The sequence below is a fragment of the Protopterus annectens genome, chromosome 1.part1 (assembly GCF_019279795.1).
Source record: "Protopterus annectens isolate FY-2018-M chromosome 1.part1, PAN1.0, whole genome shotgun sequence".
Taxonomy (NCBI): Eukaryota; Metazoa; Chordata; order Ceratodontiformes; family Protopteridae; genus Protopterus; species Protopterus annectens.
The window spans coordinates 1,207,306,559-1,207,325,083 of record NC_056726.1 but is presented as its reverse complement, the minus strand read 5'-3'; the positions used below and the strand labels follow the sequence as shown (position 1 = coordinate 1,207,325,083).

At 38.4% G+C, this 18,525-nt stretch overlaps 1 protein-coding gene across 4 annotated transcripts in view; it reads right to left on the bottom strand.

Annotated features, from left to right (window-relative positions):
• The window catches only part of LOC122809252 (myosin-10-like), a 3,714,157-nt gene that overhangs the window by 537,471 nt on the left and 3,158,161 nt on the right, over positions 1 to 18,525 (bottom strand). For all 4 annotated transcript variants that reach the window (XM_044080584.1, XM_044080595.1, XM_044080606.1 and 1 more), the window contains one exon: positions 16,107 to 16,319. In XM_044080584.1, the coding sequence (XP_043936519.1) occupies positions 16,107 to 16,319 (213 nt within the window). The remainder of the gene's footprint in view (positions 1 to 16,106; positions 16,320 to 18,525) is intronic.

Genomic DNA, 18,525 nt, shown 5'->3' with positions numbered 1-18,525 from the left:
GTTAGACTAAAAGCGACTGTGTCACTCGTCCATTTATTTACAGATTGAGTTTTTCGAGTTTACTGTTTGCTTTTGAAGGTAATTACCTTCATTATCTTTTTGTTTTGGATGGGTCCCCTTTTGCTGTTTATCTGTTTCCTAGGGCTCCTTAAGGGGACCGGACCTTGCAGATCGAATTCAGTTACACCTTTGCATCAAGGAAGTTTAATGATAACTTCCGACTTCAAGACTGGTTGCGTGCTTCGAAGGGAAATTCATTTTACTTTTTTTTTTTTTTTTTTTTAAACCTCATTTCTAATGAAGTGACGAGGTACTGAAATATCTATGATACAAATGTCTTATGATACTTTTCTAAATATGTGTGTTTTTCAAGAATGGTAGTCATCTCGCTCTCTCTTCAATCGCTTATCTGCAGAGAGAATAGGTACTACCATTGATTAGAATGGCGACTACTGGTCACATGTACCTTATATGTATATATATATATATATATATATATATATATATATATATATATATATATATATACACATTATTTCTAATTTGTACTTAGTGGTTTCTATAGTGAGCCTACAACAATGCCCTTAAGTTTATTGTAGCAACCTATAAACCACGCTTTTATGACAACATGAATGTCAATTATCTTCAAAAGTTAAATACTGGATCTAATCAACTTAATTTCTTTTGTTTTTGTTTTAATAATATACTATCCGGCAATTGTTGGAAGCTTGAGGATTTGTTAAGCAGGGTGGAGATGCCTTTGAGTGGAATGAAGACTTTGCTATATATTTTTTGTAAATATTTTAGAGTTGTTGTTAGGTTTTCGTTTAATTTTAAATAAAACTGTACTTTTAAAACCCTTAATTATACCTTTCTCTCAATTACAGAGGTCTTGTGGTTGGGCACGGGGTGGGGATTGAGAGATCTGGTTTTCAGATATTTTGTACAATGCTGCATTATCTGTTTGCTTTTGTTGTTTGATCCCTTCTTCTTCCTACATCTTAGAATTAGCCACCACCAATTACTTTATTTAGCAATACCCGCAAACTCACTATACCTGATGTCACGTTTCTATGTATAATTCTTGGAACTTATCATCATGGAATGTTAGGGGATTACAAGAGAAAAATAAAAGAAACCTGGTAATGCATCTTTTATATAAAGCACAATCCAATATTTGCTTTTTGCAAGAGACTCATATGTTAGATGAAGACTGGATTAAAGAGGGGAGAAAAGGATGGATTACTGAGATAATTACGTCGGGTTTTAGGAAAAACTCAAGGGGAGTGGCGATTATTATCAAGAATTCATTTAAAGTAAAGATAATGTCACTAGGGTCAGATACCGAAGGGAGATGGTGTTTCTTTACATGTACGACACACTACTTAAATAAACCTATTTTATTTTTAAATATTTATGGTCCCTGTTCAAATCAAGTGGACTTTATTATGAAAGTTCATAACTTTCTTTTTCATTTCCCGAATCATCTATTTATATTGGGAGGGGACTGGAATACCGTATTAGACCCTATTACTGATTGTTCAGGCAAATCTAATCCCTATAACATATAAGCTTCTAAAGCTCTGTGTGATCTAATAATTGACTTTGACTTAGTGGACCCTGTTTCGTTTTCTTATGATCCTAATGATAATGATAACACATTCACTTATTTTTCTAAATGTTACCGTTCATGGTCTCGTCTAGACTTTTTCTTGATTTCATCGGCCTTGTCTTATAACCAAGTTAAATTTCTAACTGAACCGAGATTCTTATCCGATCATTCCAAGATAAACCTTAAGATAGTCTTTACCTCTAAATTACCCTTGCACACTAGACCATATAATTGGTCCCTGAACAGTAATTTGCTAAAAGATCAATCTTTAGTTTCAGAAATTACTTCTGTACTAAGTGAATTATTTTCCTCTCCTCAGGATGATACTATCCCCTTTGATGTTAGATGGGCGGCTAGTAAAACAGTAATTAGAGGTATCCTCAAAAGAAAAGCTAGTTATGTTAAGAAATTAAATTCTGACAAACAAACAAATTTGAATATAGAGATTAAGCTGTTGGAAGAAAGACTTCTTGAGAATTACTCTTTAGACACGGAGAACGAACTACAGTTGAAACAAAAGGAATTATTTCTTCATCATCAAAATAACCTTTCTCTTCAAGAAATACGCTATATTCACAGATATTCGGAATCTCTACAAACTCCCTCTAGAACGTTAGCGAGGTTAATCCTCAATTGTCCCAAATCTCCTAAAATCCTGGGTATTCAACACAAGGATAAGCTTTATAAATCCAATGATCAGATCGTGTATATATTCCAACAAATTTACTCCGATATTTTTGCTAATAAAGATAATCTTCTCCCCAGTGTGGAGATGAGGAAATATTTAGATAACCTTACTTTACCAAAGTTATCTAAAGATCAGGAAGATCTTTTATCTACTTCAATTTCTAAATCTGAGATAATGGAGGCAATTGATAACTTAAAGTTAGGCAAGGCCCCGGGCCCGGATGGATATTCGTCCGATTTTCATACAACATTTAAACTTGCTCTTACTCCTATTCTATTAAAACTCTATGAATCTTTCTCTATTTATGGAATAAAGGATCTATATATTAATCATTCTAAGAATATTTTAATTCCTAAAAACAATCTGGATGGGTCTAATCCCAATAATTATAGACCGATTTCCCTTATGAATATAGACATTAAATTCTTTTCAGCTATTCTTGCTAATAGACTCAAGAAAATCATGTCTTATTTAATTTCCCCAGAACAGTTAGGTTTTATGCCTCTTATGCATACCTGGGATAACACCCTTTTATTAGAATCCTTAATAAATCTCATCAAAAAAGAAAATAATCCCAGATATGCCTTGGTCTTAGATGCGTGCAAAGCTTTTGACCGTGTTAACTGGAATTTTCTATTCTTGACCCTTTCACATTTTGGTATCCCTTCTAAATTTATCAACCTAGTCAAAATACTCTATTCTAATGCCTATACTCGCTTATACATCAATGGAAAATATTCTCAACCTATTAAAATCTTAAATGGTACTAGACAGGGCTGTCCCCTCTCTCCATTATTTAATTTATACTTAGAAACTTTATTTTTGTTCATAACACAAAAAACATATCGCTCTGTTCCTAGAATTTGTAACATTAAAATCAGCTTTTCGGCATTTGCAGATGATTTAATTTTATTTTTTGAACATCCTATTACTGATACTAAGAAGATAACTAACTCCTTGAATATTTTTGCATCCATCTCAGGATATCAAATTAATATAAATAAATTGTTCATTTTCCCGATTAATCCCTTAGCACATAAGCCATACTTATTTCCATTATCTTCCTTTAAAATAGACTACTCTCTTAAATACCCGGGAGTCTATTATGAACATTCCTGCATATCATTTTCACATCTTAACTTATCTAAATCATGGAGTTCTATTGCTCAAGATATAGAGAGATGGCAACAACTGAAATTACCATTATTCTCTAAAGCCTCTATCATTAAAATGAACATTCTCCCCAAACTCCTGTACCATCTCAATGCTACTATGTCTTCGGTCTCGATTCCCTTTCTTAATAGGATGCATAAAGACTTAGCTAAATTCATGTGGTATCCTAAATCTGTGAGAATTTCATATCAAAAGCTTACACTACCTAAAACATTGGGTGGTTTGGCGATGCCTAATCTTATACTATACTATAGAATAATTCGTACTAACAGAATTTTCGCTATTGCTAATTATAAATCTAATTCCTCCTCTTGAATGCCTCTATGGATTGAAATATGGTTCAGGTACGCTTTAGGAAATAACATTAATCCTGGAGCTCTCCCCTTTCTTAGTAAAAACAACTGTACGAAACTAAAATTCCACAGTATCTTAAAGGAGTTGATTAAAACTTGTCAGGATTTGTTCAATTCCCTGAATCTATTTAACGCCTTTTTATTATTTCAACCTATTCACCTTAATCCAGATTTAACAATGAACAATGAGATGATTAACCTAAATAACTTCCCTTTGATTAAAGATATTACCCTTCGGGACATACACAGGTCCAATCATCTCTCACTTACAGACTTTAGGAATGCCCTCTCTCTTCCCAAAAATTACGCTATCATTTTGAGGCAATTGAGAGACCTTACATCATTTTTTCTATACAACCATCCTAGTCTAGAAGTTGAATGTAACGCAGTAGCAGACCTGTTACAGATCCTAGCCAATAAGAAGAACATGCTTTCTATTGCTTACAAACTCTTTTCCAGTCACTTGTACAAAGAGAAAGTTATCTTTGCGGATTACTGGAATCAACAGAGTGACACCATCTCCCTTCAACAGAAATTACTTTCAGTTAATTACACCATTAAACATTCACCATTTAAAAAACTTTGGTATATGCAATTTATGATCACTAACAACCTATATTTAACCCCTGTTCACCTAAATAAATTTAATCCAAATGTCTCCACTACATGCTCTAGTTGCTCTTGTCCACATGCTGATATACTTCACATTATGTGGTTTTGCAGATATTCTCATAGTATTTGGTGCTCTCTTAAAGTAAGACTAGACAAAATGGGCTACCATAAATCTACTTTAAGTTGGGAAACGGCATTGTTACACATCACAAATGTTGAATTATCAAACCTGGACTGATTGTTCTAAGCTGTCATGGAATGGTTTTAAAACTCTTGCAATAAAATACATTACTGCACAAAAACTGATAATAACTAACCCCTGTAAAAGAGTTACTTACCAAAAAGTGTGGGATCTTATTTTTTCTCTTTTGATGAATGACTGAAGATAATTTTTTATATAACATCTAAATCCCCTAGCATATTTAAATTTACTTTACTAAGAATTTTTTGTTAAGTGGTTGTTGGGTCACGGCGATATCTTTAGTTGGTCCTATTTGCTTGGTCTCAAGGGATCAATATGTGTAATGGTCTTCTATTTCTTCTATCTACTGTATTTGCTACAGATATCTTAGCCTCTTGATTACCCTCTTTCTTTGCATACTGTTTAATTACCCATCAATTAATAATTAAGTACTCAATTTTTCATTTAATGGTGTTATATAGGCTGATTTATTTTAGAGTATTGCAGCATTTTGTACTGTTTGTAAATAGTTCTTATATTAGTTGTATTGTTAGTTGTATTTTACTATGTGGTTTTGTTCACATGATTATTGAACTGCAGTTTTGTTCTTCAAGTTGTGTTATGTAAAAGCTAATAAAAGTCTATTTGAAAAAAAAAAAAAAAAAAAAAAAGGAAGAAGGAATTTTAGTTGGGTCTATGAACACTGTTTGAGACGTTTTGTAGGTTTCTGATGGTATTATATTGGCAGGTTTTGAGATTTTAGTATCCTGGAAGATTTCAAGGTGGTGGGGGTCACTAAGGGAACCTGGTAGGGTGCCCGAGGAAGTGATTTTTTTTTTTTTATAAATACATGGTTAAGATCCAGTCAATAATGGAATCTTTTGAGCTGTTAGAGTTGAATCTGGAAGGTGTGCTAATTAGTTGGTTAAAATTGTAAAAGTTGATTGGGGTAGAGTCCATGAGGGTGGTTGTCCAACTGATGCTGACATCAACCAGGATGATTGTCTCTTGCAAGATGTGGGTGGAAGTCCATGACAACAGGTTTTTGAGAGAGAACAGATTGTTTTTGGTGGCATGTATATGGTAATGATATAGATGGCTTTGTTCAGGTTTAGCTTTAGGAGTACTGGCAGTACTATGTTGTGGAACTGGAGCATTTGAGGGTTGAATGGAAGTATTGTCAAGTTGTTTGAGGATATTACGACTACTCCAACTCCTCTTCTAGTTTGTGTCTCACATCTATGAATGTTAAAACTTGGAGAAAGTATGGCTGTATCAGTGATGGTGAGTTTTAACCAGGTTTCTGTGACAGGTACTATGTCTGGGACTTTGTGGGCTAGCCAGGACTGGAATTCTGTGAGCTTACTGATGACACTACAAATATTAATGTTGATAGTTTAGATCGTGTTTGCGTTTGGATTTAGTAAAGGGCTGACAGCAGGAGGTTGATGTGGTATTTATATTTGAGTGGATAGGGTTGTTTGGGCCAGGGTTGGTGTCAATATCGCTACTTCCAAGGTGTTACAGTGGAATGGGAATGGAGATAAAATACAAAGGTCTGTGTGAGTGGAAGGGAGTGTGAGTGGGATTTTCTTGAAAGAATAGGTTGAGTACATTTTGGGGTTTATGCAGTGGAGTACGGTACTGGAGAACAGACTTAAAGAAATGTTGGAATAATGGCTGTTGTGGTGTTTGCAGTGGGGATTATGATAACATTTTTGGTGTGGGGAGCTGGGAGTGAGGTTTCATACAGTGTAGTGTGACATAATAACAGTAATATAGACAAGCAAGTTGGCCACAGGAGCATGATTAGTAATGTGGTTTATTTTCTGGCAGTGAAAATAGGACTAGTGGTTACCATTTTGGTAAACTGTTTGAGTACTAGGCGTGACTACTTGGAGTTACGAGCAAGTGCTGGGAAAAGTTTGTGTCCTTGTGTTACCTAAGAGGCAGATAAATCAATTTGGAGAAGGAACTAATACAGCAGGACGACATTAAGTCAAAGGTTATATGTACGGTTGCCTGATTAATTATGTTGGGAGGGGGTCCTATTTATTGGTTGGACATGAAAGGGTGGATAGAATTAAACTATTACCAGTTCTGTATGTGTGCAGAACAACTTCCTGACAATCTTCTGCACTAAAATGCCAGACAAGGGTCTAAACCACATAGTACTTTTGCCATCTCTGTGGTCCTTAGCAATGTACCATGCAGGGCCTTGTAAGTATTTTTGTACAGCAGCTTATAAACAAAGCTGAGCTACATGTATTCTACTCCATTTCTGTTCAACCTAATGTATGGACGTAGAAGCCTGACATAGCAAATCAAAGAACAAAGAGCTGTTAATCTAGCTCTGAGTAATGAGCAAGATTAAAAGAGGCTTACAGATCCAAACACTATAGTCTGGCTATTTCTGACTATAATTTCATAAGTAACATACCCGTTTACCCTATAAAATAGACACTACAACCAGATGACCTCACAATATGCTCACTTATAGTGCACAACTCCATTTAATTCCTGATCCAGGACAATGTAAAACTTGTTGGACTGATCACAGCCTTAGTAGGTGCCCCACATGCAACTGGATTTAACAGATCTCATCTGTCAGAAAGGAAATAATTGCAATTAGGCATCTTAGCTCAGTTATTTTCAGACTAAGCACAATTCTACGGCAGCTCAGTTACAGCTGAAGTGATGGAAAATTTTCTTGCAGACCTGCATAGATTGCAGCCCATTCAGATATCTAACCAATTAAAACCAAGACGCCCGCTGCTGGAACATTTAACTCTCTTACAGCACTGCACTTATATAACTGAGTTGCACAGAAGAGGTCAGTGGATCCCACAGATGTACATGTGATACTCCAGTGGAGACAACTCTTAGGACTAAAGGGCAGTTTTCCATATGACAACTTATTTTCTGCATTCAACATAGCTATAAAATTAAGGTACATTACCAAAGATGCCCCCCACATTTTAATAATCAGTAAGTAAATGAGTAAGCACTATGTGGACTCTCCTGAAACACTTAAACAAGTTAAGGTGTAGTACTGCAAAACCTTCTCCGATCTAATGTCTATGGCAGATGTAATCAAAAATTTAAATGAGATGTTGAAGCCTATACCTCGACAAGCCACCTCAGGTCATCACAAGAGAGACTGACGGCTGTTCCAAAGACCTACTTTGAAGCATCTGGTGGGACAGCTTTTGTATAACTTGCCCCAATCCCAAGGAATCAGTGACTCTTCACAACTGGCTCTTCCAGTATAAGGGTTACTAATCATACTGGAGGATCTCACTTTAAGTTACACAACGTGGCTTCAGTTAGGACTGTATTCCTCTGTAACACAGAACTAGGTCACAATATAACCATTGTTAAAATAACATCAGATTCATTAAATGCTATTAATATATGTATGGCATTTGTGCAAACCTGAACATACACATAAGTCGTTTCAGGAAATAGGGGGAAGTATTTTTTTTTTCCACAGAAACATTAGTGTGTGACTTTGCACATCTTTTCTGAATTGGTAACTTCAGCAACAATGAAAGAATTCATTCAGAACTTCCTTATGCCTGTCTTGGGACACCTGTGAATACAAGATCTGGATTACTTCTAAAACTATCTGGACCAACAAAGCTGATACAAGTAATTTTTTTGCACTTGCTTTAACTGTTTCAGCTCCATTTAACAGTTCTGTGCTGCATTTATTGATTCGGTTGAATTTATCACTGTTTTTCAGTGTGCAGTTGTTAAAGAAACTCCATCTGTTTGTTACTGTACTGCTCTTAGGTTGTTTTAACAGTATTATGATATTTCCTAGCCTCCGCTGATACTGCAAAAGCTGTTCTGAGTTTGCCAAAGTTCTCCTGAGTCTGCCAAAACGTTTCTAAGTTTTGCAAAGTTTTTGTGTATTGTGAACATTTCTCAGGTTTAGTAAACATACTTCCAATGATTCCTGATATTGCAGGGATTCTGACCTCTGAGGGTTTAACTCTATTTAAGTCTTTCATCCTGCTGGTATAAAAGAATTACATTTTTATGAGATTGTGCTCATTTATTCAGAGCTTCCTTGTGCCTGGCTTGGACACCTGTGACTACAAGACTTGGGTTGCCTCTAAAACCATCCGGACCTACAAAGCTGAAACAAGTATTTATTTATTTATTTTTTGCACTTACTCTGTTTCATTGCTATTCAACAGTTCTGTGCTGCATTTATTGATTTTGTTGAATTTATCATTGTTTTTCAGCCTGTGCTTGTTAAAGAAACTCTGTTTGTTGCTGTACTGCTCTTACGTTGTCTTAACAGTATTCTGATATTTCCCAACATACCCTGATACTGCAAAACCTGTTCTAAGTTTGCCAAAGTTCTCTCGAGTCTGCCTAAACATTTCTAAGTTTTGCAAAGTTTTTGTGTGTAGTGAACATTTCTCAGGGCTAGTGAACTTCTTTCCAAGGATTCCTGATATGTTCCCCATGCTTGCATATAAGCAAACCTCTCCAGTTTAAAATCCTCTATAGGAAACACTGTCCATACTCTCCCACAGTTCAAAGCTACTTGAAGCGCTGCCAATTTGTACAGAGGGTGGTACCACTGGAGGTCATCTAACAGTATACTACTAAACACTCTCACTTTGACCTTTAAGTGACTCTCCTCTACTCCTCCCCATCTAGAAATTGTTTTCCTTGTCTTACATAGCATAGGCTAGATTCAAACCTGCTGAATCTAGACTGTTTGGTATCACTATGCTCTTACACCAGCAATCTTACATTAAGAGGGCCTCCCTGCACCCTTGTGGCAGAAGTGTGCAGCTTGGGCCCCATCTGAGTTGGGGATTGCTGGAGAAAGGCTCATTTTGGGCTTTCCCATTTGTAGTTGTGTTAAAAACTGTTTAAACGATAGTTTGCACTAAGTTTACTAAAGCTGCTCAACATTTGGGAACTATAGTCAGAGGTCGGGAGTGCATCTGCACTGAAATCCATGGCATCTACTTAAAAAAATGGAAGCACTGCACTTTGTTAACTGTATTTAAATTTAATCAAATTACTGCTTCACTTTAACTGTTTGACTGCTTTTTACTCTCTACTTTAAAATTGTGTTTCACTGCCTTATACAGCATAAGCTAGATTCAGACCTGCTGAATCTAGACTGTTTGGTATCACTGTGCTCTTAAACCAGCCATCTTATGTTAAGAGGGTCTCCCTGCACCCTTGTGACAGAAGTGTGTAGCTCAGTACCCATGTGAGTTGGGGATTGCTGCAGAAAGGCTCAGTTTGGGGCTTTCCCCTCGGTAGTTGTGTTAAAAACTGTTTAAATTCACCTGTATTTATAAGCCTTGCATTTGCCCATTGCTGCACACTATGCAACAGGGTTTAGCAGTGCTCTGTATAGATGCAAACACCGGAGAACATAATTTGTCCCTAGAAACCTTCCAGTAGAAACCCACCCCAAGCTTCCCTGCTGAACAAAGGGCAACTCAGTTGCGCTCTAAACAGCATTCTCACACTTATCATACACAACCTACTATGCACCCACTACCTTTGCTACACCAAGTCAAACTACCCAATAGTTAAGCCAAAGTCCTAAGTCCAGCTAGCCCACTTACTTCCCAAATACCAAATTCAGAAAAATCCTGCCACAACAGATGGGCAGTTTCCCATCATTTCTCCTGCCAACTTGACTGATATGGGCATCTTGAGCTAATGTAGCAATTGCTTCATGTATCCTGACAACCATTTGCTCCCTAAGCAGCTAACACCCTATGTGAGATATGCAAATACACTGTGGAACTGTAGTCAATTATCTTACGTAAAAACAAGCTATACATCAAACAGGTTGTCAGGACACACGCTTCACCTCTCATGCAAACCTCACCTCTCACACAAAATAAGGTCATGACACATAAACCCACATATTTGGAGGTACTCACTAAAAGCCTACCAAAAGAACAGAGACCTCCCAAATGCACACCGCCCACACTTATGATTAAGTAAAAAGAAACCACTATGCATATCAATACACACACCCGTGTCTCAACAAATAAGTCCCTAAGGCAAAATACATCAAATGTCTTGGTCATAGGCGACTCCACAGTGACACACACAGATGACTCCCTCACCAGACTGGACAAGGAGAAGGTCACAGTTAGCTGCCTATCAGGTGCCAGGATCTGGCAAATCATGCATGTACTCAAGTCACTCAACAACAGCTACCGTTATGACTCTGTCACAATCCACGTTGGAGTGAATGACTTGAGATGTACCTCTCTGGACTATATACAGAGAGACATGACAGAACTCTCTGATTATGTGTTCAGACAAGTTCTGTCCCTAGCCCTAAACAGTATCCTTCCCTCATCCTGAATGATGTCACAATATAAACAAAAAAATGACTGACTTCAACAATTGGCTTAGCTTCTGGTGTCAGTCCAGAGGGATCCAGTATCTCTTAGCCTGGGAGGATATGGTAGCCAGACATCAATGCTTTGCTACAGATGGTCTGCACCTGCCCCCCCCCCCCCAAGCTTTCAGATACTGGCAAAGGTCCTTGCCTCCCCCATAGTGCCTTTTTTAGGCAATGTCAAAGCAACAAATATTTCAACGTAACAAAATCTAATAGAGACAAACTCAGGGTCATGCTGCTTAATGCTAGGAGTTTAAACACAAAACTGCACTCCCTGGAAGTACTTCTCACCTTGGAGGATGCTGATGTCTGTGGAGTTACCAAGATATGTTCAAGGCCACTGACAGCACCTCGACTGTGCAAGGCTACAATGCCTTCCACATGTTCAGCTCTTTAAATGAGCGTGTAAGAACCACAGAGGGGAGGTGTATCCATCTTCATTAAAACCAAATACACTTCGAGACTGGTCAAACAGCATGACTCTATTCAACTAGTCTATGTCCAGTTAACTATTGGGAAAGTACCACACCACATCACTGTTAGCTACAGATCCCCCACCATGAACCAGGATAAGCACACTGCCTACCTTGATTTACTGGAATCCCGTGCTATACAGCCCAACACCTTAGTCATGGGAGATTTCCACTATCCTTCCATAGACTGGGGGACATACATGAGCGAAAACACACTTGCCCAGAGGTTCCTGGACTTAGTTAACACAAATGCTCTGGAACAGGTATTCTGCACCCCCACCAGGGGCTCTAATGTTCTGGACACAGTACTCACCAACATGGGGGGGGGTTACTGTACTTCCCCATGCATGATGCCCACCCTGGGTTAGGTCAGACCACAAATCAGTCTCATTTGAAGTAGCACTGGAACTGACACCCTCACAGGAACAAAAATTATAAAAAAACTTTACCAAAGCTAACTACAGCCTATTAAGCAATGGTATAAACAGCTTCATAGGTTCATAGGTGTGTACTAGACTAACAGCCCTGGAGCCTATATAAGCCTAGACCAAGAAGATTCCCTGGCACCATGCCGCCCAAAGTTAGTTCCCAGTGCCCCTGTCAAGCAAGGTCACTGAAGTGATCCCCAGGGTGAACTTCCTATTGCCCACCCACTCGACAAGATTTCTCTTAAAGAGGGCCAGTGAAGTGCTCTGCTTGACGTGAATGGGATGTTTGTTCCAGAGTATGGGAAGTCTCTGGGTTAGGAACCTGTCCCTCCAGCATGTTCTGTTTATTGTGGTAATGAGGTTAAGGTCCCTGCAGCGTATGGTATGGAGGGACTGGGATTTCTTTAGGTGTAGCATATCTAGCAGCTATGGGTCAGACATGGCTTCGTAAGTCAAGCAGAGATCGTCTCTAAGTAGGCGATAAGAGACAGAGTATAGCTGGAGTTTTTTGAGTCTGTCTATACAGGGCATGTGTCTAAGGCCCAAGATTCTCTTAGTGATGTATTTTTGTGGCCTTTCCAGTTGTTGTAGGTGCCTAGTGAGATACATACCAAATGAGGCATTGTATTCTATAACAGATCTAATGAGGGACGAGTAGAGAGGGATTATGACCTCTTTCTTCCTTGATGAGAATCCTTTTGTAATGAGATGTGCCACATAGATGGACTTTCTGATTACAGTGGCAATGTGGTTATCAAAGGAGAGGTTGCTGTCAACCTGTGTCCCCAGGTCTCTTATCAAACCTTCGGTGTTTAGTAGACTACCGCCTATGTGGTAGTTCATGGGCACCGAATTTTTCCCAAAGGGAACGACAATGCACTTTTTGGCACTGAGCTTAAGCCATGGTTCTGGCACCAGTCACTGGTGTCAGTGAGGCCTTTTTGTAGAATGGCTACATCAGTTGGAGAATCAATAATGGCTCCCAGTTTGCAATCATCTGCGAACTTGGTCAGCCAGAGTCCCTTTGTGTTGGCTACCACCCGTAATAGCAGAAATCAATGATCACTATGCAGAAGTATACGCAAATACCCTGCACAAACAATTAAGAGACTGCATAAACTTTGCTGTACCTGACCGGATCAAAACCAGGTCTTCTATAAAAACAAGCCATCATGGTGGACTTCAAGTATAAACAGATTATATAACAAGAGGAAGAAACTATTGTCCAAAAGCAGGAGGGATATCACTCTGCAGAGGAAGAGTTCACTCCTAAGTCTAAATAAGAAAATCAGAAATCTTGTAAAGTCTTCTAAAGCAAATTACAAAACTACAATTGCATCCCTAGCCAAGGATAATCATAAGGCATTCTTTAACTACATCCAAGTTTAAAAGGGAATGCCCAGCTATGTGCCAAACTTGTTGTAGATGGGATCACTCATACTACAAAGGAAGATATCGCCAACCTACTAGCTGACAGACTCAGTGCAAACTTCACCCCTCTATCTCTACTTACCATATCCCAAAGCATACCCAACACCAGCCCTCTGCCTAGTATCGCTAGAAAACTGGTCATCTCTGAGCTTGCCAAGGCAAAAACACGGCCTCAGTGGGAACGCATAATAGTCCAGGTTGTTTACTAAACAATCTAAAACAACACCTAGCAGACCCACTTGCCATTCTCTTTAATTACAGCTTAAGAACTGGCTATGTTCCTGCAGAATGGAGAAGGGCCAACACCAAAGAATTACTGATGTCAAATCCATAGTCTAAAACTAAATGCAAAAAAAAAAAAAAAATGCATTATTATTTCCTTTGGAAAAATGGAATTCCCTACAAATTATACGATTAACAGCACCACCCGAGTTCCAACCTAATGGAGTGAGACTTGGGGACACAGCTTGATAGCAACCCGAACTTCAACCATCAAGTTTCCACAGTGGTACGGAAAGCCTTCTACGTAGTGCACCTTAAGCAAAGGTAAAACATCCAGGTCAAGGGATGTTATAACGCCACTGTACTTAACTCTAATCAGACCACTAATAGAGTACAATGCACCCTTTTGCTTGTACCTCACCAGACACCTGCAGCAGATGGACAGACCTCAAAAGGTTTCTCACTAACTAAATACAGGGACTCCAAATCACGATCTACATGAATAGGTTGAAAGTTCTGTCACTTTACTCTGTATCTTATAGGCTGCCGAGAAGTGACATATGCCTGGCCCTAATAACGCCTTTCATTCTAGGTTCATGAGCAACTACCCTACCCTAATGGAAATGCTGCACATCTGCAAGTCAAATGGCACAACAGCCACTCGCATTAGGGATCTCAACCTAGCCTGTGACATTAATGGAACATGCTGGACAGACAGATATGTGTCCCAGAGACTGCTGCTTCTCTGGAATCGACTTCCTGTTCACATAAAACAGAGCTTCTTACTGATCCTATTCAAACGCAACATAGATAACTGGATGGGAGACTGCAAATTCACCCACAGAGTGGCACCCATGTCCCTCCTGGACTTAGTAGCTGGTGTTGATCACAAACCTGCTCTATTTATAAAGTTGTTCTGCGAACTACCCAAAAAGAACAAATAGGGATACCTGGGATTAACATGACTAGGCTTGTAAAGGCTCTACAGCCACTAGCCTTGTAACCTCCTATGAACCTATAAGAATGCACGGGGCAGATGTTATGCAATTATTATGCTGGCTGATGTTACACAATTATTATGCTGGATGGAAGAAAGACAAAAGCTGATGGTTGTATCGCTTAGACGATAATGAGAAGAGCAGAAAAAAGCCAAGCAGTTCTTTGTTGATGTCAAAATTTGGTTTGTAACTTGTGTCTGCAAACACACAAACAGACATGCATGCATGAGCACACACACACACCATGCTGTGCTGTGACTTAAAAAACAGTCATGTTGAACACAGTTACTACAGGGAATCTCTCTTTCCTCAATGTACAGCAACTCTGGAGAGAGGAATGGTGAGTAAGAAGCTTCAGGTGTAAAGACTCCTGCAAGGAAGACAGGCTTTACATGACTGCAGTCTACAAAATCTCAAAATTCATACCAAATTCATTTTTTTTTTTCAGATTTGAATGCATTTCATATTCTTATCATTTGTGATTCTGGCACATAACTGCGTATCCATCCATCCAATCACAAACCTTTTTTTCCCATTTTCCATATGGGTTCAGAGCATCAATTCAGCAATGACAATCATCTAGAGCACGTAGCTGCATATATTTGTGAAAATATATTTTTTATTACATCTGTGTCTATCCCCTGAACAGTGTGAGATATCTCCAATAAATACATTTATGTCTAGCATACTGTTCCTTACATTTTCTTAAGCAATTCCAATCTCTCATCTCCAAGAATCATTATTTCTCTGTCTGATGTTTACCCACAAGCTTCACATTTGTCATGTGTTAATACAGACAAGAAAGATGAAAAGGTAAAAGCAGCTGATATCTAGTGGCTTAGCTGAAAAATTCAAATGGGTGAAAAATTATATATTTGGCCAAGAAGAGAGATGAAGTGTTTTGGCATACCTGTGACATTACAAGATGTGCAACAGAAAATACTGCTCTGTCATTATGATACAAGTAAATTGTTCTGTACATAAACAGAATAAAATTTAGTAGGGAATTACCCACACAATTCCGTGGTCTATAGTTAGTGATTCTCCAAAAGCAGGTCTCTAGGCATCACAACTGTATTAAATGCAAGGAACATGTACTACGGAAAGTAGCAATAATGTAAATCTAACTGATGGGCCGGAGATGCCAGATTAATAGAACCCTGATTTAAGAAAAAAAAAAAAAACGAGTTATACTTTTTTCATATTTTTGTAATAAGGCGATCTTGCTGGTAGACTAAAATGCATTATAAAGGGAAAACATGGGAGCACACAGAAGCTAACAAGCAAACAAACATTTATATACTATAGCATACTTGAACTGTTTCAATAAAAGATTGTTGTGGAAACTACTTTATAACCACATGGTAATAACTTCACGTAAGAGATGAAAGTGAAATATTTTCTTAAATGTTAGTTTGATTTACTGTCTTCAACAAAAAAGGAAACTAAAAGAAAACATAATTTGATTATCCTGATTACCTAAGGAAAGAAAAACAACATGCAATCACAGCACAGAGTTAAACACTCACCTGTTTAACCAGCAACCTCTTCTTTTCATCATTTGAATCATCTCTGTTCTGAAGGTCCCGCTCAAACTGTGCCTTCATTGCCTGCATATTAACCTCCAGCCTCAGTTTTGCATCCTCAGCTCCCTGGAGTTCGTCTTCCAATTCCTCAAGTTGAGTCTTCATTTCCTGTACCTGCTGCTCCAGAGCCCGCTTGGACCTTTCCAGCTCATGAACCTAGAATGAAAGGCATTATTACAGCCTGAACACAAAATAATTCAGATGTGTTCTCAGTGGTAACAATGGTTAACTCTAGTCTCTCCAAATGAAATATAGGTAACACAACAGAGGTGTCTTGATAATTAATTTCACCTGTTCTTCTAGAGTACAAATATGGATGGCTTAATACATGCACATAAGAGCATAAAATCTAATCAAAAAGTACATTATGCAGAACACTTACATTACATGTTTTACTGTAATAGTACCCACAGCAACTACAGTTCTTCAATGGCATTTCAGGCGGGAAACCTTTGAACAGCCCTCATGATGGTGATGCTTTCCTTGAAAGAATTCAAGTAGTACCAAAGTCATCCCCATAATCACTAATGAAAGAATGTCCCTAAGGGGGCCCTGCTCAGTTTTCTTCAGTATTTTCACAAGAGGATCAACAAGGAAATCAAAAGGCAATAAAAAATGAAAAGGCCACAACTGGAGGCAAGGTTGGATGACATGCTGTGAAAGATCTCGAGTTTGAATAAGTTCATGGGTACTTACTAGAGGCTATTGATCTGTGTGGATCTTAAGAAGCCTAGCCTTACATTTTCAAGGTAGTTTTTAGCCCTTATATTTTGCAAACAAAAATCACAGTCAGGCAGGAGAAGGATATGTTGGGAAATTTACTTGTTGCCCCAGTCCATGTAGGACATGGGTGCTAAACTAGAGGTGAATTAGCGGTTTCCCATCCATTCATCAAATAATGTTTGAAAAGTCTAAAAGAAGTATTTTGCTTTATGTGGAGTGGAAGACGGTTTCATAGAAAAGGTATTCTCTGTAGTACATAGACATCCCTCCAACATGTTCTACTTATATTGTAAAAGAGACTGAAACCCTTGAGCAGGTGTTCTCACAACCATTGGACTTACAAATGTGCAGTACATATGACAGAACAGGGTCCGTTGAGGCTGTATAAGCAAAGCAAAATTTGCCTGCATGATACTGAGACGAGGGACAAGGCTTTGAATTGGTCTGCATAGTTTTCGTGATTTAGGGCCTTTATTTTTTTTTTTACAGAAAAAGCATTGTGGTTAGTACAGTTGTGACAAGTATTTGGACAGATACATACTGAATGAAGCATTATATTCAGTGATCAGCTTGATGAGGACCCAGTACTGTCGAATGACTAGTGTTTGCACTAAGCTGCTCTCCACACAGCAGGGGTTAGCAGTACCCTATATCGACACAAATGCTTTCAAGTTAAAATTTCACTTAAATGACTAGCGCTGCAACCATCTCTAGTCCCTCTGCTGCTCTAGGAGCAAACAAGCTGCATGCAGAGCAGCAGCATTTGTTGACTGGCTGCAGTTCACACTGAGTACTGAACACATTTTTCGTCCATGTGCTATCATCCCAGTCCGTCAAATCTACCCACTCTTTTCCCGTTAAATCCACACTAAAAAAAAAAATGAAAGCATGGATAGGCATTTTTCTGCTATCTCTGTGGCCAGCCTGGTGGATATGAGTATCCTGAGCTAATGTAGCAATTGCTTCATGTATACTGACAACCACTTAATCCTAAAACAAACACAGTATGTGAGAGATGTAGTTACACTATGAAAATTGAAACACGACCTTTACATACATACTGATAAATCAAATGACGAACGGGTTGACAGCACTCTCACATCATTTCCCTCACTAAATAAGGTCTTGACACATGAACCCACATATGCAGAGGTACTGACAAGTAACTTACTAAAACCTCAGATGTCTTCTTTACATTGCCCTTAAAAACACATGACAAATCAAATGATGAACGGGTTGACAGCACACTCACATCATTTCCCTCACTAAATAAGGTCTTGACACATGAACCCACATATGCAGAGGTACTGACAAGTAACTTACTAAAACCTCAGATGTCTTCTATACATTGCCCTTAAAAACACATGCAAACAAAACTAAGTCAACACCAACCACTACACATAAAAACACACATCACAGTGTCCCACAAGCAAGACCCTAAAGCAAAACACCATACATTCAAACATCTTGGTTGAATCCATTGTGAGGTACACAGATGCCCCCCTTATCAGGGTGGACAAAAAAATGGATACAGTTACTTGCCTGGCAGGGGCCAGGATTTAACAGATCATGCAGGCACTCAGGTCACTCAATCACAATTACCAGTATGACTCAGTCATAGTCCATGTGGGTATGAATG